Raw genomic sequence first — 17,834 nt, 5'->3', positions numbered from 1 at the left:
TACAACGAAGTTATTCCGATAAATATACTTGCAATGTTTATCGTGAAAGCTCTACTCTGGACACAGAACAGAAATGAAATTTCAAATCTATTACGATTACATACAAAAGTACTCTAAAAATGTTTCGACACATAAATATTTATTTTGCAACAGGAATTTCACTAGAGGTTTTGATTTATCTAGAGATTTAATTGGGGTAGGATTTAATTGACTATTACACGATTAGAAGAAAGTCTCATGAAGATTAGAAGAAATAAAGTACTGTAATAGAATAAAATATTAATTGACTTACTAAAATTCTATTTCACTAATGTTAGCTTCACTAAACGTTTGAACGGAGCCGCCATTTTCAGTCGACAAATTATATGCGGTAACAAATGACGATCGCAAAGCATGTTATATAGTACAGTTGCAGTTTGAAATGTTGGCAAACAAAGAAACAAATGGTAGGGAGGTAATATTAACAGAAGAAAGTATATAAATATTGGAAGAAATAAATAAGTTACTCTAATACAATAGAATATATTACACCAATTGACTTACTAAAAGTCTATTTCACTAATGTTAGCTTCCCCAAACCGTTTGAAAGGAGCAGCCATTTTCAGTCGACTAACTATGCGGAAAAAATATGACGATCCCAAAGCATGTTTTAATAGTAGGCCTACCATAAAGAATTTTCAGTATGATATGTTGGAAAAAAAAAAGAAATGCTAGGGAACTGATAAAAATAAACAAATGCTACGGAAGTGATAAAATTGTGCGCTAAACAGCCATGATTGGTTGAAACACGTCCTTTCGTACCATTTTATTCGTCAAAAGTAGTATGACGTAGTAGCCTAAACTGTAATAGGCTAGCAATTATAAACCGTTATAACATAATACGAGTACAAATGGAAGTAGAGTCACAAAACAAATAGTAGTAACAAATCGAAGTTAACTAAGGGATACATTGAGAAATATATTTCTGTAATTTAGTACCGGTACATTACCACAGACTATTAGTATTTTAAGTAAACCATATTAGAGACAAGAGACGTTAAGAATTATACTAAAACATTACTATGATGTTCGAACCAATGTAGATATATTTGGCTTAAAAATACTCTTACTAGTATGCATATTTAAATGCAGTAGGTTTTGTTAAATAATGATTCACAAATTCAGGTGAATTTTATGCAAATGTAATAGTAAAAATTAAAATAATTATGGTTATGGTAAGGAAAATGGTAATGACGACGACCGCGGTAGTGCTGGAAATATTATAGTAACCTGTAGATTTTATTTCATTAAATCTTATGAATTAATTACTACATAAATTTCAATATTAAACATTTCTAAGTTGACTGCCCAGTGTAGGTCTTTATTTATTAGAGAAGAAATTATGTCCGTAATTAGTCTTTATATTATTATGGAGCTATTAATGTAATATAAAAAGCAATTGAAATGTATTAATTTTATTACTGAACGGCTACAGTACATGAATGAAAATTAATTTATGAAAATTTAGTATAGAGATTTCGAACTAGTCAGCATTTAAAAATTGCTCAAATATACTTGTTGGTGATATTATACTATTGATTGAATAATAACACGACAACCATGTTCAAATTTTATATCAATCAGTTTTTATGAAAAGACCTCTCTATTTGTAAATGAAATAGCAGTATATTGCATTTTTAAATAAAATATATTATAAAACATCTCAACGATTCCAAAGCTATTATGACTTGTAAATGGTTCAATTTACCTATATACATAGATCCAATATTTCTGTAAAGAACTGAAATGCAAATTTTAATGTATATCACTAAAAATATATTTCTAGGTTTATGGCCTATCTTGAAATACTGGACGTAGTAAATAGCATTTGAAATGTAACACAGAGGGAATAGAAAACCGTTATGCAAATACAGGTGAATCGGAAAATATTTTTACAATTAAACACTATGGGAGAAATATTCAGTCTAAAGTAGTTGGGAAAAGGTAGAAAATAATACCACCGATGCAGGTTACTGACGAGTCATATTTTAGCGATTAATAAATGTGGTATTATCAGAGACCGGAATGCCTTTTCAAATGTGTCAAATCTATCCTCATTTTGAAAGTAAATCTGTACGAAATATACCTTTGTGATTGAAACGTCACAGTTTTATGTTGCTCTTTTCTGCCTTTTTCATTATAAATGCCTAATTTACAAAATAAATGCTTTTTTACCTTTATTTCATTATTTATCTATTATATATTCATGTATTATTAAATATTGCCTACATATATATTTTAATTTATTTATATAACCGCTACAACGAAAGTGACTTCACCGAATGTATATTATTGTCTTTCAGTCAGTTCATATTCTCTTTGCAACAATGAGTGCTGCCGTGCAAAAATGAATAACAGTAAGCGTTTTAATTATCGCATGTGTTTATTTGACAAGGCAACAATGAGTGCGGGTCTAACGTTATTTTTAACGGTTATTTTTCTTTCAGTTTTCATTGCGACGTTGTTGTAGCTAGCTAAATATTTCATATCGCAACCAAACACAAAAATGCACTTTCCAAGGCTACTGGGAAGAAGATTTCTTTGCTTTCAATAGTAATTGCAACATCGAGTCGAAAATCGCAATTTGCATTCGACTTATGTAAAGCTTTTCTTGCTGCCGAAATCCCTTTGTGGAAAGTGCAAGTTTTTTGTAATTGCCTTTTATTGCGTATTTTAGCTATTTATAATGGCATTTTGCGTGCCTATTTTACCTATTTATTATAGCTTTTTGCCTGCTTATTTTAATGACTCATAATGCCTAAACTTCCGGTCTCTAGGGATCACTAATTCATAAATCGTGTTGCATTATAATCAATAAGATGACACACTTTTCGACATACGAGTAGAATGATTACATCTAAGAATTTCGCAATGGTATTACAATGAGTATAAAAATGAATACCGACTTTCCTTCCTTGTGGTCTTGTATTCTACAGACAGAAATCATTCTCATAAAATAGTGCAAGTATAGGAAGGAGAGCAAATTTGACGAAAGATAAGTTGTTTTACATGAAATACTTTTCAGCTTATATGGAGTTTACCTTTGAAAGATGTAGCGGACTTGATACTGGAAAATTATTGTTGCCAGATGAAATAATAGGAGCTTTTGCGAACATACGAATAAAAAATCAGGTTATAATTTACCACATATTACAACATAATAAACAAGTCGATAATCCATTTTAACGTGTTCTTCATACACCGTAAAAGCAATCTTTAAGCACGGTGAAATGGTATCGCATCACTGACAAAATTGATTTTTAATTAGTCTCGCGTGAGTGAACTTCTAGTTTACTACAAATGCCCCCAAACTCGTATCGATATCCTGAGCATTTAAATCTGGATATGTAAGCGGCTACAATACCCAACAACAGATAATCACATGATCATGTAGTTTATTATTATCTACATCTTTTTGGAAACCTTATTTGTCAGTCACACTGCATGACATATTCCTAAGTTTACTCTTCTTCCGTCAGTTCATGAAATAAGGCAGATACCATATCATTAACTTAAGATCAGAATTCATTTTTCCTCGTGATATATTGACCTCATTGCTTTAAATCATACATGTTCAAGGTGCATTTATAGCCTTTAAACGAGGTGCAAAATCGACGTAGAATCTCATAATCATGTGCAGGTACAGTATGATTACTTAGTCCTGACAGTCGCCGGAAATGTGTGCCTGGGTCAGGCGAGTCCATTAAGTTATACCAAGGGATGTTCAGGTTAGTCTGTCGCCTGCAGTCAGAGCGATCGGATTGTCACGCATGCGGTATAGCGTTATGTTTCCAGTATTTAAGCTGTACTGCATTCCTTTACCGACCGCTCACCCTTATCTCTACTCTGGAACTCTCCCCACTACTCCTATTATTTCCCCTCTTTCGCGTCGCTGAGCTGACAGGACTAAATAATCGGTCTGTACACGGTTAATAGATATTCTACGTCATTGTTGTACCTCTTTTAAAGGCTAGAATTGCCCGCAGTGAACATGCCTGCTTGACACATCTATCGTACGTCAAGTTATGATTTTAGTGTCACAAAGGAGATCTTCTTGTATATATACAAGAATAAACTCCTGCATATACAGTATTTTAAATTGCTAAATTCAGAAACGTTTTAGGTATTAAATTTTTTCCGAATATATCCCATTTCCTTCATGAAAACCAAGTAAACAAAAATTGTTTTTTTCACCTTCACTTCCTTTCTTCTCGACAAGAAATAAAATGTTCGCTTACCAATAGTAACCCATACTTCAATATCGAATCACTCGCTACTATATCGCGGTTTAGATGTTATCCAAGCGCATTATGTGATGTAAAGTAGTACGATAGCCACAAATAAATATAATATAAATAAGAGGATGTACATGTATATAGGTCCACTCACCGTTCTGTCGCGAAGGTCGTTCACCTTGCAGTGTAGAAACACTGTGCTGCCAAATTGAGTGGTTACATTGGTCGAGTTGGCGTGGTCTTCAAAAAATGGCAGCGGGTCTGGTGTCGTCTTGGGTTCCGGTTCTGTTAGTTCGTCATACGATTCGGTGAACGGTGACGAAAATTCGTACCAAAAGTTTTTAGGCAGCGTATCGAAAGGGTCTCCACTGTGCGTCTTGAGGGCTGTAAGCAAAACAGAAAATAAGTTAAGGTGCTTGTTAAAATACCTGAACTTAGGCAAATAATATTACGAATTACTGAAAGGGGGTCAGTCGGGAGAAAACATCGACGTTGTCAAGTTCTACTAGTGATTTATTCACGAATAATTCCCTCTGGATTAATATCACTTGTGTATATGATAACATTAGTTAATGCCTCAAAACAGTTGTCCTATTTTCAAATAGCTACGATATCTATACTAAGATATCTTTTGGTTCCTTCACCAGCTAACGCTAAAGTACAGGCTTATCACTTTGGGAACCCTAGTTCGATATCCGGCGTTAAATCCTATGTATTCATAATATATGTCACCTAGAACCAAACTCCATTTTATCCAAAAATATTACTTGTCAAAAAAGACGAAAAACTAGTGCACCAGTGCACAAATGGTGATTTTACAACTAAAGTTAAGGCAGATAAATTCAGTTTATCACATTCCCTGCATAATTATTCACTGAAATATACTTTAATCTCATATTTCATAATTTGGAGAAAGTGCAGTTTGATTGTACGCGACTGATTTGTTCGAAACGAATCTTACTATATGGAAGAGAAACTTGTGTTATAAGATTATTCAACTGAACTGTTCTTTAAACATTTCAAAGTTTTCAACGTTAAAATTTTTTTTATTGAAATATTTTCACAAAAATCTTAAAAACTTTGAAACGTATTACTTAAATAGAACTAAAAAATGAATTCTCTACGTTTATCTGAACCTAAATGAAACACCAGTGCAACTTTTTATCATAGAATGAGTCAAGGTCGTAGATTATTAAAGAAATTTTGTTCTAATATTATTTTAACCACTAATACTCTCCAAATTAATAAAAAAATAGAACAATTTGTATTGGATTTATGGTTGAGGTTTAAAGATATTTAACACTTTTTAATCTGTAATTTATTCACTCTCAGTTTTATTTTTGTCCGTATTGACATCCTCTCCTGAACACGAGTCTTACTCATTCTGGAGTGATTTTATTATATTAACTTGTATTCATTTGAAATTTATTGGCAATAAAATATATGAAAGAAAATAAATATAATAAAATTAAAATAAATAAAAGAATACAAAGAACAGGAAGCTGTACTAATTAAGTTCATGAGACTCCTGCTAGAATTTACTATACTTCGTTCCATAATGTCTGACAAGATATGTAAACATTGCCGGCACAAGAGAAGAGAAGTATAATTGCTGTTCAACCAATGGTAGAGGTCTGATTCCACACTTTTCTTGAAATCGGGCGGGGGTAGAACGCTTCTGACCGCCCAAATCAAAGTCAAGCTTGGAACGTGACCTCTACCATTGGTTGAAGAGCAATAAAATTATATCTTTCTCCTCCTCTGCCGGCAATTTTTACATCTCCTGTCAGACATTATGGAACGAAGTATATTTCAGGTAAATAAAAAGAAGAAGTATCCGGGAAACCATGAAGAGTTAAAAATATGATATAAGAAATTCAATTACACCAATGAAACGAAACTGTAAACACCACATAACTGAAATAAGTGCAGGAAGAATTCCTACACATGTTTTGTCATTCCAGCCATAAAGACGAAGATTCAGGGCTACCAAGGAATAAATTGAATAACAAAGATAGCCTTTAATAGCAATAAGACAACAGGACCTAGTGACGGAATCGTTCTCCATAATAATAGTTTGTATTATAAAGACAGATTAATAATGGAATTCTTCTTTTGATCTTGAATTCTATATTCAATACCACCAATTCTCTGCATATCACTTAATATATTCCTGCATTTAATACAACCTTACATGATGCCAGTTGAAGGAGGTCTGTCAGATGTACACGTAAGTTCTCTGTGCAACGTTCACGATCCTGGTTCGGTGCCGGCAACGCGGCAATGCATTTCCCAAGAGTAATCGAGAAAGCCCAGTTGGTGTAAGCCGCTGCTTTGAGGTGATATTCTGTTAAATCCAGTGAACATTAGACAGAGATCTTTCTGAGACATCTCGGGGCAGAAAATCCATCCTTGGAGTTTCATTTAACTCACCTCTTCATGTTGTACACTAAATGCCAATGGATCCGCATTAATGTTCGCCAATGTAGTGGATGTTCATGGTTCTATTCCGAGTGTGAGCAATGGAGATTTATCGTTCACACACAGGATTGGATGGTCGTCCCTTACCGTGTGTTGTCCTGTAGTGTCTCCGTGGTTGTCCTGTGCCATGCCGAAGACATGGTCTGAGAGTCCCGAATTGTGGTCAACTTATGTGTGGTATTTGTCCAAAGATATTCATTCCCTTATGCCGCATTAATTTTTAAGAAAAAATAAAGAAATATACGAAGTAATTGAGAAAGAAAGAAAATGAATCAATTGATTGCTGTTCAGAACAGCCGTTAGTCATTTCCGTGGAACATAATCCAGTTCTACAATATAAAGAGTAAATGGAACCAACGTAGGTCTACTTTAAATTTCCATTAATCAAAATTAATATTTTATCCATGAGAAAATTATAACTTAAAAAAGAACCTATTTGCTGGTGTAGGTAAATGTAATATGAGTGAATTTCTAAACCCATTGATCCCTTTATTGAAAGTTCCGACTTCATTAAGTTTTTAGTCCGTTCTTAACGTGGTAGTTGAATAAGAGCTCAAGCTAGCTTTTGATGCAATTCATTGACAGGTTAATTAACTTTGAAGAATGGACGCCAAAGGGTATTAACGTGAGCGTAGCGAATTTCTGGTCTGTACATAGCTATGCCTAACAGTTTTTAAATTGCAATACGCAAGTGGGCGGAGCTTCAGGCTATCGTTCGTTTCTAACATTTTCTCCCTTGAAAATCTGCTCAATATATTGGTGATTTATTCTTATTATTTCATGAGAGTTTCTTAATATATATTCACTTGCGCCGTTCTAAAAGGAATGTTGTTAAAACAACTACGTAACGAGTATGTACGAAATGGAATATATAACTATACTAATATGCATAGGTAACCAAACAATGCAGCAATAACAGTGATAATAATAGTATTTTTTCTTCTTCTCGTTACACTAGGCCTACAGCCTGTTCCATTCAGAAATTAGGAATTTCTCCATTTCTTTTTCGGTCTTCCAGGCGATACCTTTCCTTCCACAGGTAAACTGTCCCTTGCTACATATACAATTCTATCCAATGTCATGCGAGATACATGTTTGTTCCATTCAGGTTTTTGTATATCCACTCAGTCACCTATTCTTTAGATATTTAATTGTCTTCTAATGTCTCCACTTCTGACCTTGTGCCTTCTAGTTTTATGCACGATTTTCCTTAAAATATTCGTTTCATGATGATGATGATGATGATGATGATGATAGTAGTAGTAGTAGTAGTAATAATAATAATAATAATAATACTAATAATAATAATAATCCTTATGTTCGGCTCAACAGCTTGTTTCAACCTTAAGTAAAGTTTGGCAGTCAGTAATTGATCATTCTTCAGATTTGTATTTCTTTGCTACTTTTAGCAGTTGTTATTCCTACGCTTCTTATATTCTCTTCGAAAATATATCCACTAATAGAACTTTGATGAAAGCATCATATAAGTTCATATGGTGATTGTCCAAATATGTTTTCACTAGAGATGAACAACGATCGAGAAAACCGAGACTAACAGCGCCCGCAAAGCCGAAAACCCGCACGATAATGTTGTATTACGTCGCGTCCTTGACGTAAAAACTGGTTGTGAGTTTTCCGAGACTCGATATTGTGATCAAGTCCCGAAGTTCCGAAGTCAGCAGTTGTTTATACCCGACTGAACTGTTACCTACTTTGGCAACTGTTATAAATGTATAAACAATCAAGTAGCCTATTTGAAACATCTCTACATTTCAGTGTATAATAAACCGTTCCCCAGTCTTTATTTAATTACTAGCCCCTTATTAAAAGGCTAGGAATTTTCTTTTCATATATTTAAGATCAAGTGTGCAATCTCCAGTAAAAAGATATTAATGTCATATATTTTCATGTTTCTTAAAAATTCAAATTTATTTGACAATTGTTTCCTTTATTATTTATATAACCATAGGCCACATCATATAATAGAACAAGAACATTTTGATAACTAAGATACTGTTCTGTTTTGTCTTTTTGTCTCATTTAAACATTTATGTTATTTATTTCAATGATGTATGTTATTCAAAGTTAAGAAATCATTCCACGGCGACCAAATGCTATTTCGAGAATGACGAGCGAGACTGGAAGCGCAACGGGAGTGACGAGCCGAGACTCGAAAGACAAATGCAGTGAATACAGCGAGCGAGAGCGGCAGTTAGTTTTGTTCATCTCTAGGTTCTACAGTAGTATTTGAATTTAATATCTTCATCGCTTTCTGAATTATCAATACATAACCAATCCAACAGAGCAGTTCAGATGCGTACTGAACTAAAGAGGTGAAAGAACCTTCGAGTTGTTTCCAACTATAAGGCAAATTTAATATACTTCCCGCCAAATCTTTTTTTATGTTTAGCGTAGCAGCAAAAAATATTGTTACTGATTAGTGGAAATGCTAGCGTTTTCCCCTAACAAGACAGATCATATTATAGAATTATACTTAAAGTGCATGAAGGAACGTGTTAACGTTTTATATAAAATAATTGAGTTACATCATTTCTTTCAAAGCCAAGTATCCTCCAAACCAAGAAATCACTATCCTTTTTTTCTAAATCTTACGAAGGATAAGTACAATACACTACGTTTTAAATTATTTAAAACCGCGCTTCAAAGCCAGTAATGTGCAAGCAGTGGTTCAACTCCTGAGCAAATAGAAGATATCGGACAAGCATTGGAAAGCTCACTCCAGCATGCTCAACAGATCGCCGTTTCCAAACATTCTATAACTTTTTCATACTAGATATGTTAGCATGACAGTTCCAGCTCACAGTTCATTTATCCAACTGTTATTTGGGATGAGGTATTTCGGACGAGACAATTTCCCCATCTCTACTGTAAAACAAAATCACATTGTTCCGCGTTTTACTCCTCTTAAGCAATGGAAATGCCGTCAGTTCTCTCCGACTGCCTGAAATTCGAATGTGGTTCTTCTGATGAGAAAACTGTGGGGTGACTGAGCTGCCGTGGTCATTAAAAGAATGCAGATCTTATTCTGTAGTAATAATTTGCTAGTTGCTTGCTTTTTTATGACTGGCATCTAAAAACCTCATCCTAATCTGCAGTTGGGAGGCAAATATTCAATGGTTACCAAGTTATGTAAATGAGAAATAAAGTTTGCTCGGCAACTTGGCCCAGGGCTTTGGCGGGGAGGGAGGGAGTACGCACAGCACCGCACTGTGCCTGTAAATCAACTTCAACTTGTGTGACGTAATCGTGTTTCAAGTACTTCCAACTGGTGCCAACTGGGGAAAACTCCTTTCCCTAAAGGTGAAAATCTCCATAATAACATACGAGATTTATATCATCTGGAACAAAAGTTTTGAGGATAACACTTCCTGTACAGTTTCTACATTAAATTCTAATGTTGTGTGTTTATTTGTGCATTAATTGTACTAAATTTGTTCCTTGTCATGTGGGGTCATACATAAATTTAAGTCTTACAATTTCTACGCGAAAAGATTCTTTTCTCGCAAGTAACTTGATATTTATCGAAATGCAATGAAATGTTCCAATAAAAATTAATTGGCTAGCCAATACATAGTTTCATCATTTCTCTTTATTCAAACTTCTGATTCATTACTGAATAATTTAACACACTGCCCATGATTAACTAATTCACTGAACAAGTCTGTCACTCAAAAAATAATTCTTTCATCTATCCATTCATTCAACAAATCATGTACGCATTCACCAATTCTTTCTATAAATCATGAATGCATTCAGTATTTGACAAATCATGCATTCATTCATTCCAAAAATCATGCACGCATGTATTCATTCATTCATTATTCATTCATTCATTCATTATTCATTCATTCAACAAATGGTTCATTGATTTTAAAAGTTACACATCCATTCGTCCAACAAATCTGCATCGATTCATTCATTTATTCAATCGACAAAACATGCATTCAGTCATTCATTTATTTATTCATGCACCCATTCATTCAACAAAATCATGCATCCATTCATTGATATATGACAGAGGAATAACAATTGTTTGTATGCATCTGAAACCTGATTAGTGTAATGTGTAGCTAATTGGCGATATATGAACTGGAGTGAGAAAGGAACTGGCCACCGTACCACATTATCTCCTGGACTAGTTGCCTCATAAGTTGTACCCTGTTGGTATCCCTTGTGAGATTCAGACCTGTCTTCGGACAGTTGACTAAACAATATTAATGCAATCATTCATTCATGCATATATTCATGCGTTCATTCATGCATCCATTCATCCATTCATTCATTCCACAAATCATGCATCGATTCATTCATTCAACAAATCATGCATCGATTCATTCACTCAAAAATGATACATTCATTCATCCTTTTATTTATTTATGCATCCATATACATTCATTAATGCATCCTTTCATTCAACAAATCATGCATTTATTCATTTGTTCATTCATGCATCTATTCATTCATTCAACAAATCATGCATCGATTCATTCACTCAATAAATCATACATTCATTCATCCTTTTATTTATTCATGAATCCATATACATTCATTAATGCATCCATTCATTCAACAAATCATGCATCCATTCATTCATTCAACAAATCATGCATCGATTCATTCATTCAACAAATCATGCATCGATTCATTCATTCAACAAATCACGCAACGATTTATTCACTCAAAAATCATACATTCATTCATCCTTTTATTTATTTATGCATCCATATATTCATTCATTCATTAATGCATCCATTCATTCAACAAATCATGCATTTATTCATTTATTCATTCATGCATCTATTCATTCATTGAACAAATCATGCATCGATTCATTCACTCAAAAAATCGTACATTCATTCATCCTTTTATTTATTCATGCATTCATACATTCATTCATTAATGCATCCATTCATTCAACAAATCATGCATTTATTCATTTGTTCATTCATGCATCCATTCATTCATTCAACAAATCATGCATCGATTCATTCACTCAAAAAATCATACATTCATTCATTCAATCAACAAATCATGCATCCATTCATTCAACAAATCATGCATCGATTCATTCAATCAACAAATCATGCATCCATTCATTCATTCAACAAATCATGCATCGATTCATTCAATCAACAAATCATGCATCGATTCATTCACTCAGAAAATCACACATTCATTCATTCATTCATCCTTTTATTTATTCATGCATCCATATATTCATTCATTAATGCATCCATTCATTCAAAAAATCATGCATTTATTCATTCATTTAACAAATCATGCATCCATCCGTTTATACATTTATTCATTCGACAAATGATCCATTCAGTCATACATTCAAGAAATCATGCAATCATTAATTAATTCAGTCAACAAAGCATGCATCCATTCATTCAATCAACAATTCATTCTTCCAATATCTTAACAAATCATTCATTCATTCATTCATTCATTCATTCAACAAATCGCGCATTAATTCAACAAATCATCCATTCATTCAACAAATAACCAATTTATTCAATAAATCATATATTCATTAATTCAATAAATTATGCATTCATTCAACAAATCATCGATCCTCCCATCTATCAATCCATTACACATTTCATTCCGTATGACTTTAAATTTCACTCTCATAAAGTGTTGCGACAAGTTTTAGTTTTTGCACAGTGTCACAACTGTACTCGTAGAGTCATTCAACATTTCGTCTTCACATATCAGCTCTATCATCAGTCTAGTCCTGGAGATTAGCTCTTGGTCACGAATCCAACAGATACGTTCCTTCAGTCCACGTTTCATGCCTTCGTGTAATGGGTCGAAATAGAACTACGAAAGTTCGATGTCTCTACAGCTGACTTGGTAATAATATCCAAGAACCTCACACCAAAACAATCATTCATACATTCAATAGAACACTAAAAATTATTAAAAACATTATTATTTTTTTTTAATAATTTATTGCTGTCAAAACGAGACATGAATTTCAGTGTGTAAAATATGATCTAGGGAAAACTTCTAGAAAGTTTTTACATATCAGTATCTACGACAAAACTACATAAAGAGACATAAATCAAGCAATGGAAGTTCACACCGAAAAGAAGAATATCTATGATCCTTGTGTACCCAACCTGTCTGAAAGATATCATATACCTCTAAAACATTGGTCTGTCATGGTCTTCTCTTTGGTAGTAGAGGAGCTGTCCCAAAAATAACATGGGGGTATCTTAGAGCTGAAAATTACATTTAAAACTTATGCACACCCTTTTCAACATTTTACATGACTCTGGAAATTTTGCAACATCCTCTGTATTTGAATCATTTATTTTGTTGTTAATCTATTTCTCTTTCTTATATTTATAATTTTACAGATTCAATTATTTCAATTAATTAAATTGTTATCACTTCATTACATTTATTTTATATTACACCTTATAACTGAACTCCTCTGGAATGCTCTGCTCTACCGCAACATATTTTTCATGTATTTTAATTTCAGGACTCTTGTCATTTACACTGTAAACTGGTGTCTGGTTTTTTAATAAATAAATAAACTGTTAAAACAAGCACTTAGTTCTATTGCAATTTATATTGTGAGTACAAAATATACATGCCACATATTTCAAACCTTTTAAAGATAAACTGTTTTCTAATGGAATTTTCAAACCCTTGCTAATACAACTCCCTTATTTACACAGAATAAAAAACCTGATATTAAAATGACGAAATGAGTTCTTGAAATTAAAGCCGGTAGTTTAAAGTTATTTCAGTCTGTAGAAATAAAATTCATGCCAAAAACGGGTTGTGTAAAAATTTTTGGCATTATCAAAATTAAAAATGGAGGCCTATACAATATAACGGGAAAAATTGGCAATAATACAGGCTATTATAAAAGTTTAAAACCCAAGCACCAAACAAGGCTTTAAAATACAAATACAAATTACCGTATAAGCAATAAACAAAGGCATTTCGAGAGATGCTATGCCAATTCAACACATGACATGAAAGAGAGGAGGGAGGAGGAGGATGATATATATATATATATATATATATATATATATATATATATATATATATATTATTGTTTATTTAACGACGCTCGCAACTGCCGAGGTTATATCAGCGTGGCCGGTATGCCAGAATTTTGTCTCGGAGTTCTTTTACATGCCAGTAAATCTACTGACATAAGCCTGTCACATTTAATCACACTTAAATGCCATTGACCTGGGCCGGGATCGAACCCGCAACGTCACGAGCAGAAGGACAGAGCTATACGGACTACGCTACCGATGCCGGATGATGATGATGATGATGATGGTAATGATAGGGAATAGTCATTATTGAATAAACTCTGTCTAGCTAAAACTTGTGGAGTAACGGTTAGTGCTTCTGACCGCGAAACTAAGTGGCCGGGGTTCGAATCCCGGTCAGGACAAATTATTTGGTTGAGGCTTTTCCAGAGTTTTCCCTCAACCCAATATGAGCAAATGCTGGGTAAAATTCGGTGCTAGACACCGGCATTATCACCTTCATTTCATTCAGTTGCTAAATAACCTGAGATATTGATACAGCGTCGTAAAATAACCCAATAAAAGAACTTTCTCTATTATTGCAGCACTTGTACTCAAGTTTTCTGTAACTTTAAATGAACTATCGAAATTTAACTTTCAACTTTACAAAATATAAATTTTGAAAATGACTGTACTTCCATTAGTATTTTGTCAACAAGAAAGTCAAATTACATTTATCACACGAAGTTAAGCTATAGAATTGTCTTGGGGGCAAGTACCCAGCAAGAACGATGAAATGGCGATGACAAATTAGAACGACTGGTTAAGTTAAACTGTGGCGGAGGGATGGACGGTTAAGCCGCATGACTATAAAGCCACTTGGAGAACACTGTCAGTCGAGTCTTGTTCCTGATCTCGTTTAGAGCGATGAAGTGTGAGCTTCCAAACCGACGTGCTCGTCTAAACGAGCTAACAAACCAGAAAACTAGCAACATAACGCCGGCGTTAGACAGAGTGACCACAAACTTTATAAAACATTTGACCCTGCAAGATCCATGAAGTAAATATAGGTGCATCAAAAAATAAAGTCCACTATCTCCTTTTACGAATTGTAAAGAAACTATTTTACGCCGTAAAATATATATTTCATGTATTATGTATCACATCATCTAAGACATTATCAAAATGTAGATTAGATTAGATTAGATTAGATTTATTTATTTAACCTGGTAGAGATAAGGCCGTCAGGCCTTCTCTGCCCCTCTACCAGGGGATTACAACTATAACATGAACAATAAGATTACAATTAATATTAAATTTACAATTACAATTACAATAAAAATTAAAGTACGACAAGAATACCTGATTAATGAAAGCTAGACATTTTATCATAGAAGTTAAGAACAAAGAATATTTTTGTATTTACTAAATTACAAATTAAACCTACAAGAACAAAATTCTATAGTGATGAAATTACCGGATATTGAGATATTTTGTGGTAGATTAAAAGAACTATTTACAAGAAACCATGTCTGAACGAGTCTCAATTACTGACCAAGTGCCTAGTAAGTTTGCGTTTGAATTGAATTTTATTTCGACAGTCCCTGATGCTAGCAGGTAGCGAGTTCCAGAGTCTTGGCAGGGCTATTGTGAAAGAGGATGAGTATGAAGAGGTGCGATGGGATGGTATTGTTAGTATTGTTTCATGGCGAGAGCGTGTGTTCAGATTGTGGTGGGAAGAAAGGTAAGTGAAGCGAGACGACAGGTACGAAGGAATAGAAGAGTTCAAGATTTCGAAGAGAAAGAGAAGTGAATGTAAATTTCTTTTCTTATCTAGTTTAAGCCAACCTATTGCTTCCAGGGATGGGGATTCCAATTCTTCCACGTCTTTTTTTTTCTGGAATGCTCAAAAACGACATCAATTGCAAATATACAATGTCAGGTATCGGACTTTATTCTTAATTGTACGACGAAATTACTTTTACGTATGTAATTTAGAATTACTAACATGAGAAAAAAATATTTGTGCTGACAATATTTACGTTTCTGACAGAATAAGGCATGAACGCATGTTTTGTATACACAGATCACATGTTTACGAGCCTTACTTCATTATCTAGTCCAAACCTGGGCAGCAAGAGCAGATTCTACTCTCTCACGGGGAGCCATATGATTTCTCTTCATCCTCTTTCTTCCCCGCCGAACACCGTGCAGCGTTGATTCAATCACGGATGAATATTGAGCGTACCCGTTTAGAGTCTAGATCCGCTCTCGACGCCCAGCCCTGATCTAGTCTAATAGCTCTCAAGTAAGCCGTGAGTATTGCTATGATACCCTGGCGTTCTATGAACATTAAATGTTTGATTTTACATTTAATCCACTTCTTGTAAGATTTCTCTAAAATTACCTTATCACCTCCCCCCGCTTACGGAATGAAGTTCTCATTTCGCAAACTGCATTAAATTCCGCGGAGAGTTGAATTTTTCTTCTTAACCTCATAGAATTAACCTCATACGTATTCTTTAGATCGCACACTGTTCGAAACCGTAAAAGAACATTTTATAATTTTGTGCTTTGTTCCGAGAATTACATTTTGTGATACAATAGTTTGAGCTATTTCAATATACATAGTACTCATTCTTTTGCGTACGGATTTTGATGCTTCTTCTACTGCTTTTAAAAGAGGAATTAGCCGACAGTTTATTTCTTCACAATTACAGAAAATAATATTAAACAATTTTTCTTTGCCGCTTTATCTACTAGCATTTTCAGTACAGCAGAGCAACGAAGCGATACTGAAAAATTAACTATTTATTTTCTCTGCAGACATGTTAGTAGCCTATACGCCATCAGCTATGTAACACAAGTATTATTATCGCCTTTGAAGAACAATGTGTGATATTTTCTTACCTTGCCCCTTTATTAACATATTCAGCTATCTGTTCCCCTCCAGGATCGGTGCACTCTACTTCAGTTTGTCTCGTGTTGTACTGGTTCATCTCCCTCCCCCTCCAAAGTACCGGTTTAGTTCCAATTCTAGCCACTAGCAGGTAATCAGAACATAAAAAACATACCGTGCCGATCTGATGCATTTAGCTACATAATACTCAAACGAATGATAGCAGTAAATACGAAGTCAATGCTAGTATTCAAGGTACTGGCTAGCCACTAGTGCTGGAAACGAACGGAGCGGTGCGCGGTGGTTTTCGTGCATTCATTCGAAACCAATGTTTTAATTGTGACGCGAATCAATTCTTTCCATTAAAACTTCAATTTCATTCCGCTGCTTTCATTTGCGTTTGGTATAACTGTTTATTCACATTTTAATATTAATAATATAATGTCAATGCTTTAAAACTAATGATTATACGCGCACGATGAATGGATGCATTAGAAATCTTTTAATAATGGTGGTTCAAATGTGCAGTGGTATAAAGTGATTACTACATGAATAACGCCTTTTATTTCTTGTTAATATCAACTATCAGTAGGCCCGATTTTTTATTAAGCAATGCAGGTTCACATTCTATGCTATTAACAAATAATTTTTGGTAAAAGAAACATATAAAGAATATTTTATATATGTGGAAAACAAAAAGTACAACAAACAAAGAGTGTAAAAATAAATAAACAAACCTTGTTTCAGGAGACCTTGTCGACAAAGTAGAGAAGACAGCTGGCTGCTTTCGTATACTCACGTGACCGAAGAAGGAGAAGCAATTTCACTGCCAAGTAGTCCGTTAAGTCGGGTTACACTAATAACACAGTCTAGTACAGGGACATCATTTTATTTTTACTAACATTTTTAATATTAACCTGGCTATATCTTTGGATTAAAAGCCTAGAACCGGAAACACCACTTGCTCCCCCTTCCAAGACTGAAGTTCGATGATACTGGCGTAATATACAAATCACTTTACAAAGTATAGGAGGGAAGAAAAGTAGTTCATCCATTTATGTAAACTAGGAAATATCGCAATTTTGAGTTTGATAATTTTCATTAGGTTTTTGTTTAACCAAAATACAGTACTGTATTAACACTTAGTGTTTT

The 17,834-nt window shown here is 33.9% G+C and overlaps 1 protein-coding gene across 2 annotated transcripts in view; it reads right to left on the bottom strand.

Annotated features, from left to right (window-relative positions):
• The window catches only part of LOC138692595 (zwei Ig domain protein zig-8-like), a 1,559,187-nt gene that overhangs the window by 1,207,816 nt on the left and 333,537 nt on the right, over positions 1-17,834 (bottom strand). Inside the window, exons 1-2 of one of the 2 annotated variants that reach the window (XM_069815598.1) lie at positions 16,694-16,797; positions 4,429-4,658 (exon numbers count right to left, since the gene is read on the bottom strand). In XM_069815598.1, coding sequence (XP_069671699.1) covers positions 4,429-4,658; positions 16,694-16,712 — 249 coding nt within the window. In that variant the 5' untranslated portion in view covers positions 16,713-16,797. Of the gene's footprint in view, positions 1-4,428; positions 4,659-16,693; positions 16,798-17,834 lie in introns of those variants that run through there. The other variant, XM_069815597.1, reaches the window with a different exon arrangement.

Source organism: Periplaneta americana, chromosome 17 (assembly GCF_040183065.1).
Source record: "Periplaneta americana isolate PAMFEO1 chromosome 17, P.americana_PAMFEO1_priV1, whole genome shotgun sequence".
Lineage (NCBI taxonomy): Eukaryota > Metazoa > Arthropoda > Insecta > Blattodea > Blattidae > Periplaneta > Periplaneta americana.
Note: the sequence above shows the minus strand (reverse complement) of the source record. Positions and strands in the feature narration are given on the sequence as shown.